At 43.7% G+C, this 24,218-nt stretch overlaps 1 protein-coding gene across 1 annotated transcript in view; it reads left to right on the forward strand.

Annotated features, from left to right (window-relative positions):
* Nucleotides 1–308: 308 nt before the first annotated feature.
* LOC307038823 (uncharacterized protein) overlaps nucleotides 309–24,218 on the forward strand; it is a gene marked incomplete at its 5' end in the record, with an annotated part of 75,075 nt that continues 51,165 nt past the window's right edge. Inside the window, one exon of the mRNA XM_079680500.1 lies at nucleotides 309–1,409. Coding sequence (XP_079536626.1) covers nucleotides 309–1,409 — 1,101 coding nt within the window. The remainder of the gene's footprint in view (nucleotides 1,410–24,218) is intronic.

The following is a 24,218-nucleotide window of genomic DNA, read 5'->3' on the forward strand; positions in this document are numbered from 1 at the left end:
ATGTTCTTATCAAAGCTAACGCCTCGATCCTCTGTTCCCCCGACGGACTAATAATATCATTCCCAAATGGCACTCGCCTCAATTGTTCACTGTCAACCATAAAGTCAGCTTCTCAAATGATGTTGGCCCAATCCACTGCAGCAGAAGCAACTCAGCAGGCCACTATATACTGGGGGTTGCTCGACCGGCCCCAAGACAACACACCAGGACTATTTTCCATTTTTCAACAATGGAAGCCGTGGATTAACCTCCTCAGGCCTTATGGTTCCCCTCCAGATCCTCCCCATCTGACGCTGAATTATGATAGAATGGACGACCAAAGTTATGCATATGCGTATGACGCAGAGGTGGCTATGTCCATTTGGGACGTAGCCACAACCAATTTATTTATGGGTCAAGCGGGGGTGGCTGCATCTGTTGAACTCACTGATGAGCAACTCTATTGGTACCGTATGTCAGCTGAGGCCACACCACACATTTCATTAGCTATCAGGAGGGGCTATGAAGCCAGGGAACTTGGTCCTATGGTAAAGACACTGCTAGAAGTCGAGGATTGGGAACCAACACAAATAGCAGCACTCACATACTCTCCCTCACACAAGGCTTATGCTCTAAAAATCTGCACACAAGAATGCATCTTCATGGAGAGACACGAAGTGGAGAGACATCACGGTAGAGAAAAGACTGACCATTCATTTACTGAAGACATGTTGCGTGACCTCCCACCTGACCTGTGGGCATCTGACTCTCATGACGTAGGTTTCTGCTCAAAGGCTGCACCAATAACATTTGAAGTGAGTAGCACTATGCCTGTATATCAACCACAGTACCCTGTTAAACCACAGGCCAAAGGGGGAATCAGCAAGGCAGTTGAGGGTCTGAAGAGAGCAGGGGTGTTGGATCCCTCACAAAGCGAGTGGAACACTCCAATACTCCCGGTATCAAAACCTAGCGGGGAGTACAGAATGGCTCATGATTTAAGGACCATTAATGCTATTACAACTACAGCTCTGGTACCAGTGCCTAACCCATACACGGCTATTTGTAATATCACACCTGAACATACCTGGTTCACCTGTATTGATCTGGCCAACGCTTTCTTCTGCATACCCCTGGCGGAGAAGATGAGGCCTATTTTTTCATTTACAATGGGAGGGGAGAAACTACAGTACACGAGACTGCCCCAAGGCTTCAGTCTGTCTCCAGGAATATTTAACAAAATACTCAGGGAACAGCTAGATGGCGTTTCATTACCAGAGGGGGTGGTGTTGATCCAGTATGTAGATGACCTTCTCATTGCAGCACCCTCCGCAGCCTCTTGTTTAGAGGCCACCAGGAACCTACTGGTTCGCCTCCATGCAACAGGGTTCAAGGTCTCCAAGAAAAAGCTACAATGCACCCGTAAAGAGGTGACATTTTTGGGCAGAGTTATCTCTCCAGCAGGTACGGGCATGTCAGCAACACATCAGGAGGTTATATTGCATCACCCAAAACCCAGGACAGTCAAAGACATGTTATCTTTTCTGGGTCTCACAGGCTACAGCAGACACTATATCCCAGAGTATAACCCAAGAACAGCTGTACTGAGGACACTGATCAATGAGAAAGGCATGCGCAATCTCACTGTCACACTGGACTGGACACAAGCTGCAGAAGCTGCGTTCATTTCTCTCAAACAATCCATGTCCCAGGTCACCTCTCTCGCCTCTGCATCCTATGCATTGCCATTTTTCCTTGATGTTTCTGAAAATGAGAACACAGTAAATGGTGTTCTATTTCAGAAAAAGGGGGGATGTAGGTCAATACTGATGTACATTAGTGTCACACTGGACAGAGTGGAGAACAGGGAACCTCCATGCACAAGACATGCGGCAGGTACAGCACGTATCTTAAACAAAATTTCACACATTGTGATGAGACACCCTTTGACAGTACTGACAACACATAGCATTGTCTCTTTTGTGAACTCAAGTGCATTCACAATGACTTCCACAAGACAGACCAGGTTAGAGAAAACTCTGACGCAACCACACATCACCTACACACATGAAGGAGTTAACAGCGCAGACACCATTGGCAGCGGAGAACCCCATAGGTGTGAGGAAAGAATCATCCAGGATGTGAAGCTAAGAATAGATCTCAGAGACGAGCCTATGCCACATGCAGAAAACCTGTTCACAGACGGCTGTTGTTTTAGACACCCCACCAAAGGGCTCCAAGCGGCCTACGCAGTCGTGAGTCAAAAAGCTGAGGGAGAGTTTGAAGAAAGATCAACAGGAGAAGTAACAGGGAAAGTCTCAGCACAGTTGGCAGAAGTAATGGGAGTCATTGCAGCATTAGAGCTATCAAAGGGAAAAGATGTAAACATCTATACAGATTCAGCATATGTTCATGGTGTCATACATGTGGAGATGCGCCAATGGATGCGAGCAGGATTTGTAACATCCACCAATACTCCCATCAAACACGAGAAACAGATCAAAAGGCTTGCAGAAGCAGTAATGTTACCCAACAAACTAGCTTTACTTAAATGTAAAGGTCACAGCACGGTGGACAACTATTTGGCTTGGGGTAACAATGCAGCAGACAAGGCAGCTAAAGCCAGAGCAGGGTATATACCCCAGTTTCAAATGCTGGTCTTAAAATCTGCTGACTTACTGCCCGCAGTAACAGATGATACTCTTAAAGAAGCTCAAGCAACAGGGTCTCCTCAAGACAAGACAGTATGGTTAGACAGAGGAGCTACCAACAAAGACGGGATATGGTACTCCCCAGATGGGAGACCAGTGATACCCCCAGGATGGATAAGATCAATGCTTAAAGAAGCACACGGCCCAACACATTGCGGCAAAACTCAAATGAACAGACACCTGACTCACTGGTGGCACCCCTACCTACCTGACATGATAGCTAATTACCTAGAGGAATGTGTAATTTGCTTAACCCATAACATCAGAGCCACTGTAAAACCGCACCAGGGAAAGTTTCCTTTACCTAAGATGGCAGGAGAAGAAATCATAATTGACTACACTGACATGATTGACAAAGTAAGAGGGTTCAGATACTTACTAGTTGTAGTCGATGCATACACAGGTTGGCCAGAAGCTATGCCATGCAGGAGAGAAGATGCAGACTCAGTGATCAAGTTCTTAGTCACTCATTACATTCCACTACATGGGTTTCCTAGGAAAGTGAGGTCAGACAATGGCAGCCATTTCAAGAACCACGACCTACGCACAGTAGAACAGTCTTTAGGACTAAGACACAGTTTTGGAGCTGTCTATCACCCCCAATCTCAGGGAAAGGTAGAAAGGATGAACCAGAACATCAAACAGAAACTCAGCAAAGCATGTGAGGAGACAGGCATGAAATGGTTAGAGGCCTTGCCTCTGGCTCTCATGTCAATTAGGAGCTCTATAAACAAAGGGACAGGCTTCTCCCCATTTGAGCTGACACATGGCCATCAGTTTCCTGGCCCAGGAGCCTTGAGTGTAGGAAAGGAAGTAGAGGTCCTGAGTCCGAAACCTTATTTCCAGCAGCTTAAGGGATTGGTGTCAGGACTTTCCACACAGGTTGCTGATGCCAAAGGGGGACCCGAAAAACACGAGGCCAACACAGCGGAGTTCGTCTGGCTGAAGGTCATCCGGCCCAAGTGGCTCAACCCCAGGTTCACCGGCCCCTACAGAGTGACCCAGCGGACATCCCATGCTGTCCGCCTAGAAGGAAAGGGGGACATCTGGTACCACTGGAGCCAGTGTGCAGCGGGGAAATCACCCGGAAGGACCCTCGACGACATCCGGACGGACCTGGCTATCATCAACGCGGACATCCCTACAGCAGACGACTTGGAAGCAGGCATCAGCGGACTGGAGGAGAAGGACCTCGCGGACATCCCTACAGCAGACGACTTGGAAGCAGGCATCAGCGGACTGGAGGAGAAGGACCTCGCGGACATCCCTACAGCAGACGACTTGGAAGCAGGCATCAGCGGACTGGAGGAGAAGGACAACAAGGACATCCCTACAACCGACAGCCCAGAAGTCGCCATCAGCAGGCCGGAGCACGAAGACACAGGACTTCACGGGAAGACAGAGGAACCTGCTCCCCTCTGATCAGGTTGCTATAAGCTACACATAGCACCTCATTTACTAACCCATTTTTTGAGGGAAGTGGTATCTTAACCCACAGTTTAAAGTTCTTTTAATAACCCATTTTTTGAGGGAAGTGGTATCTTAACCCACAGTGTAAAGTTCTTTTAATAACTCATTTTTGAGGGAAGTGGTATCTTAATCCACAGGTTAAAGTCATTTATTAACCTATAAGAAGACCCCATTTATAAACCCAAATTTAGGGAGTTGTTTTCTAAAAAATCTATATTTAAGGGATTTGTCTTTCTTTTTACCTCATGTAATACTGACACAGGGACCAAAACCTCTCAGAGAAGAATAGAAAATGTCTGAAGGAGCCCTGAATTTCCTGATAACTTGTTGGTCACTACTAGTGTTAGGAGTAATAATCTACTTGTTCGCCCTGCTGTATGTACATTGTAACCTTTAAAATCATGGTTGAGTGACCCAGTGGTTCACAGCATTTTTTAATAACTTGGGGGTTAGAATAGACGTATACTGACACTAGAAGGGTTGGAGCTCACAATATAACTATGTATGGTAACTGGAAATGGTTGGCAGGATTAGCCCTGGTTTCTACTGTGATTGTTACCATTATTTTAATCTTATGTGATTCCATTGACCACCCAGACTCCACTCCTCCGCCAAATGAATCCGTAACTAGAGTCAAACGGGGCCATTATGAGACAGTAGTTACCCCAATGTCTCCTAGACAAACCTTCACTCTCCATGCAGGTAGTGATGGAATAATACAACTCGACCTGTGCAAAATTGCCCCCTGCAGAAGCCTCGACCGTACCTATTCCTACCTAGCCAAATATGTCTGCTTAGCCCCTGCGGTATGTAACAAAACCGTCACAGATACGGTTAAAGGTGCTCCTTACATTTACAGAGGCAGTACATACAGGACCAAAGGCGACCCTGCTGTGTCCGTCACATACACATACGGGTGCACCTGCGAGTCCTGGTCCGGTGTCCTAGCAAATTCGGGTCCTGATGACTGGGGATACATGCCACCTTACCGATCGGCGGAAATCGTTAGATCCCTCAAACATAGAATGAAAGTGATTAGGAGAAACCCAAACGTCCCATGCGTTGTCAGGTTTTGTAATCCCGTACGCATAACGCTAAAAAATGTAGTGCTCTCCGACGCTGGACTTTATGTCCTCGCGGTACATGCAGGGGGGGGTTCGCCACAAGGCCTCTTCGAAATTAAAGTTAAACCTAAGGTGGAACGAAACCTTCCTCGGGCAGCATCTAATATTAAATACCTGTCTAAAATTACATGTACGGATAAATGCACGGGGGATTATAGCCAACTTCAACCTCTAGACGTCATCCAAATGGCCACAGGATACACAGATGACAACCTATGGTTAAAATGGGTTGCCCAAACAGCCCAAGAACAAATGGCCGGGGATTGTCTAGCCTGTGCTACGGCCCGCCCGCAATTAGCCACTGACCCTGCGCCCCTGTTTCCCACAGATACCTGGGGGTACAACTGTATGTTACAACTGACTAGGATGGCCAGCCCTCCTAACTGTACCACCCTAGCCAAAGTTTTCCCTCCAATTGATAATGACACTAGGACAGGCCCATTTACGCCTGACAAAGGCGCCGGTGGGTACACATGTTTTTCCATGGTTCAGAAATCCCCACGTTTTGACCTAGGAAATGTCTCTCCGGATTGGTGTAACCTCACCCTGTCTAGCACTAATATAGGACATTGGGCCAGAGCTGGGCTCTACTATTATTGTGGGGGTCACCGCCTGTTCACCCGTATTCCCGAACTATCTGTAGGATTGTGTGCTATGGTGCGCCTCCAGGCACCCCTAATGTTATTAGGCAAAAAACTGGGGCTCACGGACCCTAAAGACACACTTAATACCAACCTAATCACTCGACGTAGGAGACACGCGCTGTCCAAACGCCACGCCCCGGGCTCCTTCGATTTGTCTGTCGACTCTCCCACCTACATCGATTCCATCGGAATCCCACGAGGGGTCCCTAACGACTACAAACTAGCTGATCAAATCGCTGCAGGGTTTGAAAGTTTGCCAATTATCTCTGCCTTCTTCCCTGTGACCCCTATCAAAAATGTAGAAAGGATTAACTATGTACATTACAACATACTCCGATTGGCCAATCTCACTAGGGACGCGGTAGAGGGCCTGGCTGAACAATTGGGTCCAACGTCCCTTATGGCTGTGCAAAATAGGATGGCGTTGGATATGCTTCTTGCAGAGAAGGGTGGAGTTTGTGCAATGTTTGGGGAGATGTGCTGCACATTTATTCCCAATAACACGGCTCCGGACGGTTCCGTCACAAGGGCTTTAGAAGGCCTTCGCACCCTATCTAAAACTATGCATGAACAATCGGGGGTACACAATTTCTTAGAGGAGTGGTTTGCTAACATGTTTGGTCAATGGAAAGGTTTAATAATGTCTCTTTGTATTTCTGTAGCTACTTTTATGGCCATTTTAATAACATGTGGTTGTTGTTGTGTGCCTTGCATCCGCTCCTTGTGTGTCAAACTTATCATTTCCACCATTGAAGGAAAAGCTGCTCCTCCCCCACTGTACCAAATGCCCTTGTTGGCATATGCGGAGGGAGAGGACGAGTATGATGATTCGGCAAACAAGGACACAATTTTTTAACATAGTTTGGTCTTTCTTAACTGTCATTGGAGGTTGTTTTCTGTTCCCAAAGGTTTAATGAAGGGGGACAGACACAGTATCAAAGAACGACAGTACTTTTGTTTCAAATGTCTTATGTGTGTTGGTCTCGTGAAGGGAGACCAAAAGGGGGAATTGAAGTATTATTTGAGTTATTTGAAGTATTAACGTAACGTGTTATGGCAGGAAAATTCAATCTGGTATATTCATTTTAATGTCACCTTATATAGAATATGTGTTAAACTTGTGATTTCTGCATTGAGTGACTTCTGCCTAGCAGATACCAAGAAGAGGCCCCTAGGGTCTCTCTGTTAATTATCAATAGTGCTTGCAATTAACAGGGGAAGTCCCAGATACATTTTCAGATAATGTAGTTAAAGTCTTGTAGAATTAATGTTTATCTCCTACACATCCTGCAGGCCTGGAGACTTGGGTCACCCAGCAGTAACCAAGATAAACGTCCTTTTGAGCTTATCAATAAAATGTATTCATTCCTAGCAAGCTGACTTTGGGGTGAAGGGAAGTTCAGGGAAGCCATTAAGCCACAAGAACAATTAAACTTCTGTTAATCAACCAAAACTCATGACTTTCAGGGGACAGGACATTCGGACCTATAACAAGGGTCACTTCATAGAGAATATGGGTGTGTATTTCTTACTGTGATCAGATGTCCTGTATAATCATTTATCAACTATTCCTGTATTAGTGTTTTATTTGATTCCTCTGCTTTTATTCTTTCATATGTGGGTACTGGAGGGCTACAAACAGTGTGGAGAAATTAGCTTAAACATGTTTTATTACTCTATGGGAAATGGAAGCAGCATGTCAAATGATCAGGGAAATCTACTTGTTTTAAATAGATGTGTGTGGTTGATTACTTTGTATTAATAATAGCAGTATGTGTAAAGGAAGCTGGAAATATGCAATGTGAAACCTTTTATTTGAAATAAAGATTCTGCAGGGAATATTGTTAAAGAACAATAGCTCTAGTGTCTGGAAGAGCTGCAGGCTAAATGAGTGTACGGTACTTTTTACTGCTTGAGATCAGAGCTGATGTTTTCCTCTTGTTATTATTGTTTGAGGTTAAGGTAACTCACATGTGTTATTTGTATAATCCAACTATAAAAAACTATATCTTAAAACTATCTTTATAAAATGCCAAAAGTATGTGAAACTTGCAAGGAGGGGTTTGTTATCTCGAATGTAAGGGTCGCCTCTGGCTCGCGCTGATTGGCTGTCTTTTCTAAGTGGAGGACCCCTCGGGGGGGGGGGGGGGGGCAGCCACATAGCTCCTCCTGGGGTTTTGGATATAAGCCGATGTTTTCTTTAGACCAGCCTCTTCTTTTCTTCAAACTGACCAGATCCGTGAGATTGGAGGAAGAGCAGGAAGTACTTCCTTTGTATTTGTCTTTTTATTTGTATCTGTATTTTGTACTGTTGCTGTTTATCATTAAAGCAAGATTATTGTGTAGCTTGTATTCTGGTGTTTCTTAATCCCTTCCTTTTCACGAATTTACCCAGCTTATCAAACGACACGCGGAGACGAGGTTGGTTTTCAACATCCTCCAAATCTCCAACAGTCTTTAGTAAGGAGCCGTACACGTCACATGCCACAGTGTTTGCGTGGCTGTGTCTTTAGTTGTAAGCACAGTGGTGATCTGTTGTTATTAGCATCTGCTTAGCTAGCTATGCTAACAAATTTAAAGAGATGTTCTACAACCAGGTGGAAGAGAGCTCTCTCCTGAGAGGCTCAAATAACCTCAGCTAAGTGAGGTTAAGGCACACCTTGATATGATCATTATACTTATTAATGAGACTAAATGAAAAACAGGTATAAAATACTATATGACAGTAAAGTTATTAAAAATAACAAGAATAGAGTTTAAAAGGGGAGTGATTTGTAAAATATCCAAAAAGAAAAATCTGCTTACAGTTCTATTTCATATGGGTGTTATGCTGGTCATGCCACAACTGTGCACGTGCATGCATGCACGAGTCATGGTAAAATCTCTGGATTAAGAGGTTGCTTTTTCTTATAGAATAGAGTTTAAAAGGGGATTGATTTGTAAAATATCCAAAAAGAAAAATCTGCTTACAGTTCTGTTTCATACTGTATGGGTGTTGAAAGATGTACCCATAGATCTCCTAATGTTGCTCTCAAAGTGCACCAGATTGATGCTTTTAACTTCAATATTTAAAAAAAACATCTAATACATTTCCACACATCTTGTGTCCATATCTGTCTGTTATGGTGGTCATGCCACAACTGTGCATGTGCATGCATGCGCGAGTCATGGTAAGATCTCTGGATTAAGAGGTTGCTTTTTCTTTGCATAACATAAAAGAAAGGCGAAATGAATGGGCTGTGATTTTAGTATTTTTAAGCAGAGGTTGAGTTCAATAATTTGTCCCTCGGAGGATGTTGTAAAAATGTAAAGGAAAAAGGTTCCCCACCCCTGCTGTAAATAATAATAAAAACCCTTCATTTATAACTTAACATCTCTGTCTTCTATTGATCTGAGTATATTATAAAGAATAGCCAGTTAATTGAAGCATTATAGCACAGGCCTTTGTCAGATGGTATATTACGCTGTTTTTTTTCTGCTTCGAATAGTTCTCTCTTTTTTCACCATACCTGTGTTTGCATCACTGATTTCTATTTCTGTGTATTTTGCAGAAACTATGCAATCATTCTACATTCATTCATCAATCTCTATTCAACCATTCATTCATCATTCAATACTGCTACAGCTGTTGTAAGAAGCATTCAAGCGGAAATAAAGTCCAAAGACTGTATTTCCTGTCTCCGCGTCTACTCTCTAACCGGAGTGCTGTTTTTGGATGAAGCGGCTCCGGCACAAACATCACACAACATAAGATTCCCCGATACTACAAGATAGAGTCCTACAGCTAGCTCATGAAGGACATCAGGGCATCACTAAAACCAAAGCACTACTCAGAACAAAGGTGTGGTTTCCAGATATTGATCAGAGAGCAGAAGCATCAATACGCAGCTGTCTTGCATGTCAGTTAAATACCCCAGCTGTACATACTGAGCCATTCAAAATGTCAAGGCTACCAGAAGCACCCTGGCACCGCATCAGCACATACTTTTATGGACCACTACCAACAGGAGAGTACCTGTTAGTCATGATAGATGATTATACACGCTACCAAGTTGTTGAGAGTGTTAGATCAACTTCAGCTAACACAATCATTCCAGTCATGGACAAAGTTGTCTCTATGTTTGGAATCCCCAGAGTGGTAAAAACTGATAATGGCCCCCCATTCAACAGCAGCCAATTCTCTCAGTTTGCAGAATACTTAGGATTTCATCATCGCCGGATCACACCGGCTGAAAGATTCATGCGCACACTGGGCAAAGCAATATGTGTGGCAGAAACACAGGGAATTCATTGGAAACAACATTTGAACATATTTTTAAGTGAGTACAGATATACACCTCACAGCACAACAGAGAGCTCACCTGCTGAACTGAACTGTTATTCCAACGCAAAGTGTACACAAAGGTCCCTTCTGCCAACAAGAGCTCAGACTCAGATGTGAGAGCTAAGGACAAGAACGTTGAACTTGCGTTGAGCTTCATTTTTTCAACACTAGTTGCATTAATTTAACTAGGTTAAGATAAAAAGAGCCACAGAACCAAAACAGCATAAAGCTGCTGTGCTATTATCCCACCCATTTCTGCTTCTGCTGGTGGTGGTTCCCACGGCTGAAGGCCGCTATCCACCTGCTGTTGGAGGCCTACTCCCACCTGTTGGGTGCTACTGTGCGGGGGGGGCCTGGTCTGGAGATACCGCGGAGAAACCGGACTGTTGCCACACTGCTGCTTGCCTATTTCCTTGCTGCTGTCCTGACGTGGTTTTGCTTCGGGAAAATCGTGGATGCTGTTGAGCTGGACTGGGGAAATGGCAAATGTCGTGTTTCTGCTGTGCCTTTTGATGACTGTGCTGGACAAGGAGAATTTCGCTAGTCATCCTGAAAATTCTGCTGGATTCGGGTCTGTTGTGCCGCCCGCAGTGGACATCCCCTGTACAGGTTCGGATGGGTTGCACAAACAATTGCTAGTTGCACGGACATTCATTTCGTCAAATGTCTGTCTTTCTCACATGCCTGCCACGATGGTCCTTCAGAATTGTTTTTGAACTCTAATCTCACTTTCGCGAAGTTTGCTGGTGACTCTAGAACAGCTGACAATGTATGTGTGTTGATTAAGAGGAAAAGGTGCTTGGTATTTTTATTGTTGTTACTATCAGGAAATGTACAGCCAAATCCGGGTCCACCTAGTAGTTTTAGTCAAATAGCTACTCCTGCTGATTTTATTTCTAGATCGGGGTTAGGTTTAATTCATTTAAATGTGCGCAGTCTGTTACCTAAATTAGATTTTGTCTGTATTTGGGCGAGTTCAACTGATGCTGATGTCATTGTCTTATCAGAAACGTGGCTAGACAAATCCATCTTGGCCTCTGACATTTACATAAATGGTTACAATGTATATCGCACTGACCGTCCTAAAAAAGGTGGTGGCGTTGCCATTTATGTGAAAAATAAGTTTTGTGTAACAAATATGGTTTCCAAATCTGTTAGTAAACAACTAGAATTTTTAGCTGTGAATGTCGAACTAACAAAGGGTCAACAGGTCATGGTGGTGGGTTGCTACAGGGCCCCCTCGGCTGTCAAGGACCCCTTATCTTCATTGGCAAAACTGTTATCTCAACTTTCCTACAAGGAAATAGTACTGCTTGGTGATTTTAATTGGGACTGGTTAACTTCTGTGTCAGAAGATTTAAAAAACCTGTGTACCTCTTTGAACATTACTCAGAGTATAGACAGTCCTACTCGCCCAAATATTAAGTCCCCAAATAAATCCTCTTTAATTGATCTAATTTTAACAAATGTTCCATATAAATACTCATCTGTGGGAGTATTTGCTAATGATGTGAGTGACCACTGTGTTGTAGCCACAATTAGGGACACTAAAGTCCAAAAAGTTAAACCACGCATCATCACAAAGAGAGATAAAAAACACTTTGTGGAGCAGGGTTTTTTACATGATCTGTTTGATTTTGATTGGGGAAAAATCGATCTGTGTGCTGATGTAGAAACTGCATGGTCTTATTTTTATCTTGGTTTTATGAAAATTATAGATAAACATGCACCTCTGCGTGCATTTAGAGTGAAGGGACGAAACAATCCCTGGTTTTCTGCTGAACTGTCTAGTCTCCTTCATGAGAGAAACAATGCCTGGGCAAAGGCTAGGAAATCAGGCTCAGAGGTAGAATGGCTACGCTTTAGGCAGCTAAGGAATAGCTTCACTTCACATGTCAAAACTGCTAAGTCAAAGTACTATTTGTCAGTTACCACAGAAAACCTGAATAATCCTAAAAGATGTTGGAAAGCCATAAAATCGATTTCCACTAGTGATATCCCAAATGAGCTACCTCCGTGCCTCACCACAGCATCTGGCATTATATCAGACAGGGCTACTATGCTAAATTGCTTTAATAAGCATTATGTCTCTTGTGGCTCTCGGTTTGATTCTGTCACTGACTGTGCTTCTGCTTTTGTGAACGCTCCAGTCCTTGACTCTGAACAATGTGGTCTGGAAAACCCTTTCAGTTTTACATCTTTAACTGTGGGTATTGTCCATGAAGCTTTATCCAAGTTAGATCCTGGGAAACCGGCTGGCCCGGACAACGTAGAACCTTTCTTTTTAAAGATAGCTACAGATTTTATTGCTCCACCTCTTACTTCTCTTTTTAACCTCTCCCTCAGCACAAATACAATTCCTAAAGTATGGAAGTCTGCTTATGTCCTGCCTCTACTGAAAGGAGGGGAGGCAACTATTTTAAATAACTATAGGCCAATCTCTAAATGGTCAGTTCTGGCTAAGGTGCTCGAACGACTTGTGAGTGAACAAGTAAAGGAGTTTTTATATATAAATGATATCCTGTCTAAACATCAGTCAGGCTTCAGGAAGAAACATAGCACCATCACTGCAACAATGAAAGTGGTAAATGATATTACTAGTATGCTAGATAATAAACAGAGTTGTGCAGCTCTATTTATTGACCTTTCCAAAGCGTTTGACACCGTTGATCATCGCGTTTTAAAACAGAGGCTACTCAGTATTGGCATATCCAGTCATGCAGTGGGGTGGTTTGTGAACTACCTCTCTGAAAGGTCCCAATGTGTTCACATTGACGGGCTGTCTTCTGAGTGGTTAAACATTGCTAATGGTGTTCCTCAAGGTTCTGTTTTAGGTCCACTTTTATTCTCATATATATCAACAGTTTAGGTGAAAATGTGGATGAAGCTACTTTACATTTCTATGCGGAAGATACCGTGATGTACTGTGCAGGTCCCTCCATTCAGGAGGCGGTTGTTAAATTACAGGCTGTTTTTAACATTATTCAGACTCAGCTCTCTGAACTAAAGCTTATTTTAAATGTGGATAAAACAAAGATAATGCTCTTTTCAAAAGCTAAAAAGACACCAGAGCCTGTTTTAGATATTGTATCTACGCAAGGAACAAAACTTGAAGTTGTTGCCTGTTACAAATACCTTGGTATCTGGCTTGATGACTGTCTCTCTTTTAAACTTCATGTCAATAACCTGCTTAAAAAACTGAGGGTTAGGCTAGGTTTCTTTTTCAGGAATAAGTCCTGTTTCTCGCTTGAGGCCAGGAAAAGGCTAGTCGCTGTGACCTTTTTACCTGTGCTGGACTATGGTGATCTGATGTATATGAATGCACCTGCCAACTACCTGAGCAAATTAGATCCTGCGTATCATAGTGCTCTGAGATTTGTCACAAATTGTAAAGCACTTACTCATCACTGTACACTGTATACCAAGGCAGGTTTACCATCACTCACTGTACGGAGGCTCAGTCACTGGTACACTTTTATCTATAAAGCTATGTTGGGCAAACTCCCGTATTATATCTGTTCATTGATAAAGCAGAAAGTTGCAAGCAGCTATTGTCTGCGATCGCAGGATATAGTCTTGTTAGATGTGCCAAGAGTAAGGACTGTCTTAGGTAAGACAGCTTTTATGTGCGCCGCCCCACTTGCTTGGAACAGTCTACAGGCAAAATTGAAATTGAGCATTTTTATTTCTCTGAATTTATTTAAGGCACGTCTAAATGAAATGCTTTCTGACACTCTGGGTATTTGTAAATGTTGAATATGTAAATATGATATCCTCTGTTGTTTGTTTGTATGTTGTTTTTATGTTTCATGTGGAACTAAATGATGCAAGTCTCCTTTGTAAATAAGATCGATGATCTCAAGGAACCAATCTGTCTAAATAAAGGTTTGAAATGAAATGAAAAAAGGCTAAAGCCAAGATGAAATCTCATGCAGACACTCATCGTCATGCTACACCTCACACTTTCACTCCAGGTGACATTGTGTTTCATCGCCAGCCCAAGCATAACAAACTCACCATACAACACTAAACCCTACACCAGTGGCCCGCCAGACATTCTCATCTGGCCTGCACGACGGGGGTGACTGTGGCGTTGGCGGTAACCACTGTGTGCAGTACCGGAGTCCAACAGAGAGGCAGCAGCTGCGGGGCAGTAGACTGCGTACTGCGAAACCTTCCCTGCCTTGAAGAAAAAGTGATCCTTCGTTGTGAAGAGTCTGGTTAATGCGCTCCACACCACAGCAGTAGCCCCGCAGCGACAGAGTCCAGAGGCAGGAGCTGCGGGACAGTAGCCTCGAAGCAGGGTTGGGTTGTAACGGAATACATGTAACGGCGTTACGTAATCAGAATACAAAAATCAAGTAGGCTAACTGTATTCAGCTGGCGTTACATTTGAAAAACGAGTAATCTGATTAAAGTTACTTTCGTAAACCTGAAGTGAATACATTTTGGAATACTTATTGGAATTATTGGTGGAAAGTTTCCTCACAAAATGTAATATTCATTACCGGCAGAACTGTGTGCACACTGCACAGCGCTGCGGCATGTCTGTGAGCGAGAGAGAGATGCAGCGTGTCTGTGAGGCCCCGCCCCCACACACAGATGAGAGAGAGATCTCTTTTAAAATATATTGAAAGTTAGAAACGGAGATGGTTGGATAAAATGTGCAAGATAACATTTATGTAGCATTTATTTATTGTCGAAATGATGACATTTGATAACGGGATCAAATCAAAGTGAATGGCCTGCTGCCGCTGAATGCATGGGGCAAGTGACTGGAAAAAGTTAATACATCGTTTCAGATAATAAATAAATAATAATGATAATTCATTCTATTTAGGGGCACCTTTCAAAGCACACCTTACAATTCATAACATATTCCAAGGAAAGGTTTTAAGACAGTACAAATAATGCAGTCCGGGTAATGTTTTTTATGTGGGGTGGAGATGAGAGGGAGCTGTCCAGAATGACACCAAGATGTTGTGTTTGAGTTCTTGATAAGCCATTAAAACAGTAAAACAAGTGTCTCCTGTTCACCAAAACATACCCATCTGTTATGGAAAAAGAAATTATTCCAAAAGTATTCTAAAAGTAATCTGAATACGTTACTTTTTTAAGACACGTAACTGTAACTGTATTCTGATTACTTTCAGAGCATGTATTCAGTAATCAGGAAGTAACCCTCCCAACCCTGCCTAAGTGATCCTTCGTTAGCGTGAAGAGTCTGCTAAGCTTTATGCCCGGTCAACAACTTCACAATTCTGGGCTATATAAAAATAGCTGGCCCGCGATAGTGTCTATTGGATACATTTTGGCCCTTGGACAAATGTAGTTGGTGATCCCTGCCCTACACTGTGATTAAAGTCAAAAGCTCAATGGTTACAGCGGCAAGAGATGGACATCGCATAGTCAGGAACTGTTCATTCTTCAAGAAGACCTCTGGAGAACTAATTGACATCCCACCAGATCCAGTCAGTGGTGACTCTACTGTCACAACAACTCCCAGATATCCCATGAGACACGATAGTCGTCCTCCTGCCTATTTACAGGACTATACGTAGTGTATGGACTGCTAAACATGTGAATGATACGCTGGGTATATACAAATGTGTATATTTCCAATTGTTGTTAACTTGAAGAGACTGTTGAGTCCTGATTAAGACAAGAAGTAAGATTTATGTAGGAAACAGTTTTAATGCACTTTAAGTATGCATAATTTTGTGTGGAGGATGTGTCCAAAGCTAAAATGTGAATGTAAAAGTCTTAAAGATACTGTTACAGCAAAATTGCACTATTTCCAGATAACTGTTATGTTAAATGCAGTATAACAGCCAAATGTTTAAAGCTATTAAAAAAAGGGCAATGTGATATTCATGTGAATGTATTGTGCTCTCAGTATAACTGCGCCCCCTGCTGTCTACACAGGATATAGATAAACTAGCAGTGATGAAGTGCACAGTAAGCATGTATAACGTGTGTGTGAGCCAGCACTGGTTAATAAACCCTGTTAACGTCCAGCAAGTTGAGTCTTTCATGTCCAATCACAACATGGAAACATTACATCTTCTATCACTCCCATCTAGCATGGCCTGAAGCTCCGCCTGAACAATTGTCCTCTTGTGTTCAGGCAGCCAATAGCCGCATTCACACCGCAGGACTTTCCCTGGTACTTTGGTTCTTTAGTTCCGTTAGTACCAATAATGTCGCGTTCACACCGCCGGGACTGGTCAGTGCCGGGAACTCTTTTGGCCATTTTCAGTCCCTGCTAGAGAGGTGGTACGAACCTGGTGATAAAAGAGTGCCAATTTCTATTCTATTTCTATTGGCTGGGCGAATTGCAAACCACGCCCCTTTAGACTCTGATTCCGAACCAGCATTGCACTTACAGCATCCGACGAGTGGGTAAAATCCCTAGTTGGCTGCAATAACCCAGTTACAAAGCTGTATAACATGAGCACAAAGACAACAAGCTCAGTGAAATCCATCATGTCTGAGGTCGGAAAGTAAACAAACGCCTCATTTACAGCGGGTGGGCTTTATACCCCCTCCCCCGTGTTGTTGTTCTTCTCTCGTTTGTTTTTGTACTCGCCGTGAAGTGGTTTTGCGGCCTGCCAGTAAACCCAGAGAAGAAGAAGACGAAGTGACGGCAGCGTAATCTTGCCTCAGGGAAAGTACTGCGGTGTGAATGTGATTGGCACTAGCCCCCTGGCGGATTCAGTGCCGTGGTACTTTAGTGCCGGCACTAAAGTACGGCAAGTCCTGCGGTGTGAAAGCGAATAATATGGCCGTGAACGAATGGCAATGCCCTGGGGCATTTCTATGTGGTGGTGTACGAGAGAGGTGCGCCCTGGCAGCAGGGACAGCACATTGGCAAACTGCCTTTGCAACGAAGCAACGTCTGCTCTCTGGCCCAGTGAGAGCTGGTCGTCAACAGACCAGGGCTAATTTGTTGTTTTTAGATAGATAGAATAGAATGGGAGGGATGAAACCCTCTTTAATGTTCACACATGCAGAGCACACAGCACACACAGTGAAATGTGGCCTCTGCATTTAACCCATCCTAGCACCAGGAGTCTAGGAGCAGTGGGCAGCTATTGCACAGCGCCCGGGGAGCAATGGGAGTGGCGGGGCTGTCTTGTGCCTTGCTCAAGGGCACCACGGCAGGGCCCAGGAGGTGAACTGGGACCTCTCCAAGTAGCAATCCACACATAATTTTAATTACCTCCGGGCCCAACTCATCCCTCTCAATCACCGTGGTGGCCAGAGAAGTAGACGCCATTTCTCTCCATGCTTTAAGGCGGTTAAGGTGGTAAATCTGTGTTGCTGCCCCCCTGTCAGAACGCACCACTTCATATTACGTCCCCCACTCGTCGTGTGACCGCAAAGGGCCCTTGCCACTTGGCGATTAATTTGTAGCTAGAGGATGGGAGTAATATAATCAATTAAAACTGCGGTCACAGACGTGCATGCAGTTGTGGGCGGGCCTTCGCCTCCGAGCGCCTGTCGGGGAGGGTCGCCGGTCGTCCCGGCGTCAAGGAGCCGTTCATAATTTCTCAAATGTTCGTGTCCCGGACTCCTCGGTCCTCCGGCAGCGACCCAGAAACGGATGTGGGGGCGCCGCCTCGAAGGAAAACAAATTTCTCTAAAGGCTCGTTGAGGATCGATTATCGCGGAGGCTGTCTGGAGGAGCCTTAACCGTGGCGTGTGGTGCAGTGGGTTGTGCAGACTTTCTGCCCTTGACCGTTTGTTTACTCAATAAACGCATCTCCTCTGGATATTAGCATACCTGCCAACCCTACCGATTTGGGCGGTAGTCTACCGCTTTTGACATGTTTCTACCGCCTACCAACTTAGCTGGATTTCCCTACCGATTTTCAATCTTCCCAAACTATAACAAATAAAAATGACACTCCATAAAAACTGGACTCGACTTTTGGTGGACACCGTTTGCAGCGTGTCTGTGATCGCATCATACAAACAGTTCTCTGTGTTTCTGAAAGAGAAACAACTTGCAGACCGGGAGTAACGCTGCGGGAAAGGCAGCGTTACCCCCGACGAGGCATTTGAGTCCTGCAGGATTTCCCCGTTAATATCAGTGTCTCGAAAACACATGTTGGCGACTGAAAGACATCCAGTGTTTGGTATTTTCCGGAAGCATCCTACAGTGTCTCAACTAAAAGAGGACCACAGACACACACAACATATAATACAATTTTGAGATTTGGCGATATTTATCTCCCGTTCTTTCACTTTTTGACATTTTCAACACCAAACATGTCGTTAATGTCTCTGTTCAGTTAACTACAGCAATCTGAAAGCCTGTACATTATTTATATCACACTCTATCAGTAGAAAAATGCAGGAAATTACTTTTTTAATGCAGTGTTTTCTGATATATCGCGCAACACAAAGATATTTCGCTCTTTGCAAATCTTTGAGTCTAATATGTCATCAACATGAAACAAGAATATGAACCTGGCTTTATCCAATGTTCACACAAGAGTTCTACATCCTGACACATCCTTCATCTATTCTACACTGTCTCAACTGAAAGTGGACAAGAAACACATTAAAAATATAATAAAATGTGGAGACTTTGGGATATTTATCTCCCATTCTTTTACTTTTCGGGCATTTTACAGACCAGACATGTCGTTGATCTCACTGTTTACCAAACTACCACTTTTTCTGAAAAATGCACAAAATGATGCAATATATGTTAAATACGTGGTTTATACATGTAATTACCGGGGTTCCATTTCTTCTGATTACCTAATTTGGGCGAGCACATTTACCGCGTGCAAACCTACCTCTTTTGGATTTGGAAAGGTTTGCATGTATGTATTAGGCTATGTATGTTTTTAATTCAACTGCTTTAATTGTGAGCCAACATTTACAGTGAGAACAGCTGCTGAGGCCAGTGCAGAAAGTAAAACAGTGTGTATAATATATATCACTCAATAATATAAGTAACAGGCCGACATTACACACTTTATTTGTATGCTTCAGTAGATATCTACAAATAAACAGTTGATATTTTTCATGAAACCAAAAAGGGGTTCACATCATAACATATACATGGGCTGTAGCATGATACACTATATGCTTTAAGAGCTGTATGTGTGTGTTATGGAGTGTATATGTGTCTGTTGTAATTGCATGTGCCGCCAGCAGAGGGAGCTGCTGGACTAACACTCAACATCATTGCCAGCAGTGTGTGTGTGTGTGTGTGTGTGTGTGTGTGTGTGTGTGTGTGTGTGTGTGTGTGTGTGTGTGTGTGTGTGTGTGTGTGTGTGTGTGTGTGTGTGTGTGTGTGTGTCTGTGTGTGTGTGTGTGTGTGTGTGTGTGTGTGTGAGAGAGAGAGAGAGAGATAGATGATGTGGAAGGCAGAGTAGCTTATCTGACACCTAAATGTTGGAAAATGGTACATTCTAGCCTGTGAGCTCCCTGTTCAAGCGACTGACTATTCCTTCGCAATGGATATGGGCTGAACTTGTCCTGAAATGGAATTTTCCCGGCCATTTCCATAGGAGGCCTTTGCAAAAATGTGAGGAAAAGGCATGAAAACTGCACATTTTTCAAAATGGCCGACTTTCTGAGTGCCGGGTCAAATGGAAGGCAATTTGAAAGATGTCCGCAATCATAACAGCAATATGTATACAACGTCTCGTGCATATTGGAACAACCATATGCGAGTAGTTTGGCGTAATTTGCGACATGTAAATCGTCAAAAATGGTATATTCTCTGTTAGCTTACGACCGCCCCGATTGAGCTAGCAACTTTTTTATTCCCAATTTAGCATGGCTGTGGATATGGGCAGAATTTTTCCTGGAGTGGAATTCTTCCGATCATTTCCATAAGAGCACTGTGCAAATATTTGCTCAAAATGCATGAAAAAATGGCCATCTTCAACATTGTCATTTTTCTGGGGGACGGGCCTAATGAAAAGCCATTTGAAATATGTGTGGCATCATAATAGCAATGTGTATACGTTTGGTGAATATCGGGAAAACTATATTTGAGAAGTTTGGAGTCATTTGCGACATGTAAATCGTCAAAAATGGTATTCCCTGTTAGCTTACGATCTCCCCGATTGAGCTAGCAACTATTTTATTCGCAATTTAGCATGATATTGGACATGGGCTGAACTTGTCCTGGACTGGCATTTTTCTGATCTTTTCCCTAGGAGGAGTTCGCCAAAACGCACTTAAAACGGACATTTTCCAAAATGACCGACTTTATGGGGGGAGGGGCTAATGGAAGCCATTTTGAAATATGTCTGCAATCCCATGAGGAATGTCTGTGCCAAGATTTGTGTAGCTCGGAGAAACTATATGTGACTACAGCACAATAGGGGGCGCTATTGAGCCGTATTTGCAAAAACGTACGATTTTTTTATACAGTGTGGGAAAGGTTGTGGGCTGTCACGTGTGTTCCAACTCATTTCAACAAAAAGTTATGTGACCGTAAGTGAAACTGAATAGGACACGCCCACATTCATCATTGGTTGCAACACTTTAAATATCAGTTTATACTCATCCTGACAGTATATTTATTAAAAAATATATATATTTCGTCCATCCGTTCTTGAGGTATACATTTGTTGTGTGTTTGGCGCCCCCTATTGTCCTAATACACTGAACAAAAATATAAACGCAACACTTTCGTTTTTGCTCCCATTTTTCATGAGATGAACTCAAAGATCTAAAACATTTTCTACATACACAAAGTAACAATTTCTCTCAAATATTGTTCACAAATCTGAAAAAATCTGTGATGGTGAGCACTTCTCCTTTGCAGAGATGATCCATCCCACCTCACAGGTGTGGCATATATACCAGTCAGTATCTGGTGTGAGGGTTAGGATTAGAGTTAGGGTTAGGGCTAGGGAATGCTCCGGTTTTTGGACAAAATTAACATGGGATCACTCCGGTCAATGTACGTACTTCGTCTCACTGGAATATTAATGGCCAGTCTGAATACAACATTGACCCAATTTCCGGTCAATGACAGGAGAGTTTTGAAAGTGACAAAACACTGTTCCACACATTTAAAAACACTTAATCAATGTTTACCCAGGATCCATGCACCTTCCCTGGCTTGTAAAATGTGGTGATGCGCCCTGGAGGTATCCTACTATTTAAAACATGTATACACTCATGTACACCCTTCATAGGGTTCCCTAACACAATGCACACAGCATGGAGCAGCGACTCGGCCGTTTTCCCCCGTTTGTCCATTTGCCTATCAGTTTGTTAACGAAATGGACAGAGCCGGCGTTTTCCCCCTAAAAGTGACTTTTAATCGTGGTTTTTGCGTTTAAATGATGGGTGTTATCATTCACAAGGCCCCCTGACACAATACACATAGTCTGGAGCTCACTGGGGTCCTGCATATGCTTTAATCACACTTTTGTCCATTTGCCTATCAGTTTGTTAACGAAATGGACAGAGGCTGCGTTTTCCCCCTAAAAGTGACTTTTAATGGTGGTTTTTGCGTTTAAATGATGCGTGTTATCATTCACAGGGTCCCTTAACACAATGCACACACAGCCTGGAGCAGTGGAGCAGCGGCTCGGCCGTTTTCCCACTTTTGTCCATTTGCCTATCAGTTTGTTAACGAAATGGACAGAGGCTGCGTTTTCCCCCTAAAAGTGACTTTTGATGGTGGCCCTTGCGTTTAAATGATGGGTGTTATCATTCACAAGGCCCCCCGACACAATGCACACAGCCTGGAGCAGTGGAGAAGCGGCTCCTCCGTTTTCCCACTTTTGTCCATTTGCCTATCAGTTTGTTAACGAAATGGACAGAGCCGGCGTTTCCCCCCTAAAAGTGACTTTTAATCGTGGTTTTTGCGTTTAAATGATGGGTGTTATCATTCACAAGGCCCCCTGACACAATGCACATAGTCTGGAGCTCACTGGGGTCCTGCATATGCTTTAATCACACTTTTGTCCATTTGCCTATCAGTTTGTTAACGAAATGGACAGAGCCTGCGTTTTCCCCCTAAAAGTGACTTTTAATCGTGGTTTTTGCGTTTAAATGATGGGTGTTCTCATTCACAGGGTCCCTTAACACAATGCACACACAGCCTGGAGCAGTGGAGCAGCGGCTCGGCCGTTTTCCCACTTTTGTCCATTTGCCTATCAGTTTGTTAACGAAATGGACAGAGGCTGCGTTTTCCCCCTAAAAGTGACTTTTAATGGTGGTTTTTGCGTTTAAATGATGGGTGTTATCATTCAGAGGGTCCCTTAACACAATGCACACACAGCCTGGAGCAGTGGAGCAGCGGCTCGGCCGTTTTCCCACTTTTGTCCATTTGCCTATCAGTTTGTTAACGAAATGGACAGAGGCTGCATTTTCCCCCTAAAAGTGACTTTTAATGGTGGTTTTTGCGTTTAAATGATGGGTGTTATCATTCACAGGGTCCCTTAACACAATGCACACACAGCCTGGAGCAGTGGAGCAGCGGCTCGGCCGTTTTCCCACTTTTGTCCATTTGCCTATCAGTTTTTTAACGAAATGGACAGAGGCTGCGTTTTCCCCCTAAAAGTGACTTTTGATGGTGGCCCTTGCGTTTAAATGATTGGTGTTATCATTCACAAGGCCCCCCGACACAATGCACACAGCCTGGAGCAGTGGAGAAGCGGCTCCTCCGTTTTCCCACTTTTGTCCATTTGCCTATCAGTTTGTTAACTAAATGGACAGAGCCGGCGTTTCCCCCCTAAAAGTGACTTTTAATCATGGTTTTTGCGTTTAAATGATGGGTGTTATCATTCACAAGGCCCCCTGACACAATGCACATAGTCTGGAGCTCACTGGGGTCCTGCATATGCTTTAATCACACTTTTGTCCATTTGCCTATCAGTTTGTTAACGAAATGGACAGAGCCTGCGTTTTCCCCCTAAAAGTGACTTTTAATCGTGGTTTTTGCGTTTAAATGATGGGTGTTCTCATTCACAGGGTCCCTTAACACAATGCACACACAGCCTGGAGCAGTGGAGCAGCGGCTCGGCCGTTTTCCCACTTTTGTCCATTTGCCTATCAGTTTGTTAACGAAATGGACAGAGGCTGCGTTTTCCCCCTAAAAGTGACTTTTAATGGTGGTTTTTGCGTTTAAATGATGCGTGTTATCATTCACAGGGTCCCTTAACACAATGCACACACAGCCTGGAGCAGTGGAGCAGCGGCTCGGCCGTTTTCCCACTTTTGTCCATTTGCCTATCAGTTTGTTAACGAAATGGACAGAGCCGGCGTTTTCCCCCTAAAAGTGACTTTTAATCGTGGTTTTTGCGTTTAAATGATGGGTGTTATCATTCACAAGGCCCCCTGACACAATGCACATAGTCTGGAGTTCACTGGGGTCCTGCATATGCTTTAATCACACTTTTGTCCATTTGCCTATCAGTTTGTTAACGAAATGGACAGAGCCTGCGTTTTCCCCCTAAAAGTGACTTTTAATCGTGGTTTTTGCGTTTAAATGATGGGTGTTCTCATTCACAGGGTCCCTTAACACAATGCACACACAGCCTGGAGCAGTGGAGCAGCGGCGCGGCCGTTTTCCCACTTTTGTCCATTTGCCTATCAGTTTGTTAACTAAATGGACAGAGCCGGCGTTTTCCCCCTAAAAGTGACTTTTGATGGTGGCCCTTGCGTTTAAATGATGGGTGTTATCATTCACAAGGCCCCCCGACACAATGCACACAGCCTGGAGCAGTGGAGAAGCGGCTCCTCCGTTTTCCCACTTTTGTCCATTTGCCTATCAGTTTGTTAACGAAATGGACAGAGCCGGCGTTTTCCCCCTAAAAGTGACTTTTAATCGTGGTTTTTGCGTTTAAATAATGGGTGTTATCATTCACAAGGCCCCCTGACACAATGCACATAGTCTGGAGCTCACTGGGGTCCTGCATATGCTTTAATCACACTTTTGTCCATTTGCCTATCAGTTTGTTAACGAAATGGACAG

This window comes from Notothenia rossii, assembly GCF_949606895.1.
Source record: "Notothenia rossii genome assembly, chromosome: 5".
In the NCBI taxonomy this organism is placed as follows: Eukaryota; Metazoa; Chordata; class Actinopteri; order Perciformes; family Nototheniidae; genus Notothenia; species Notothenia rossii.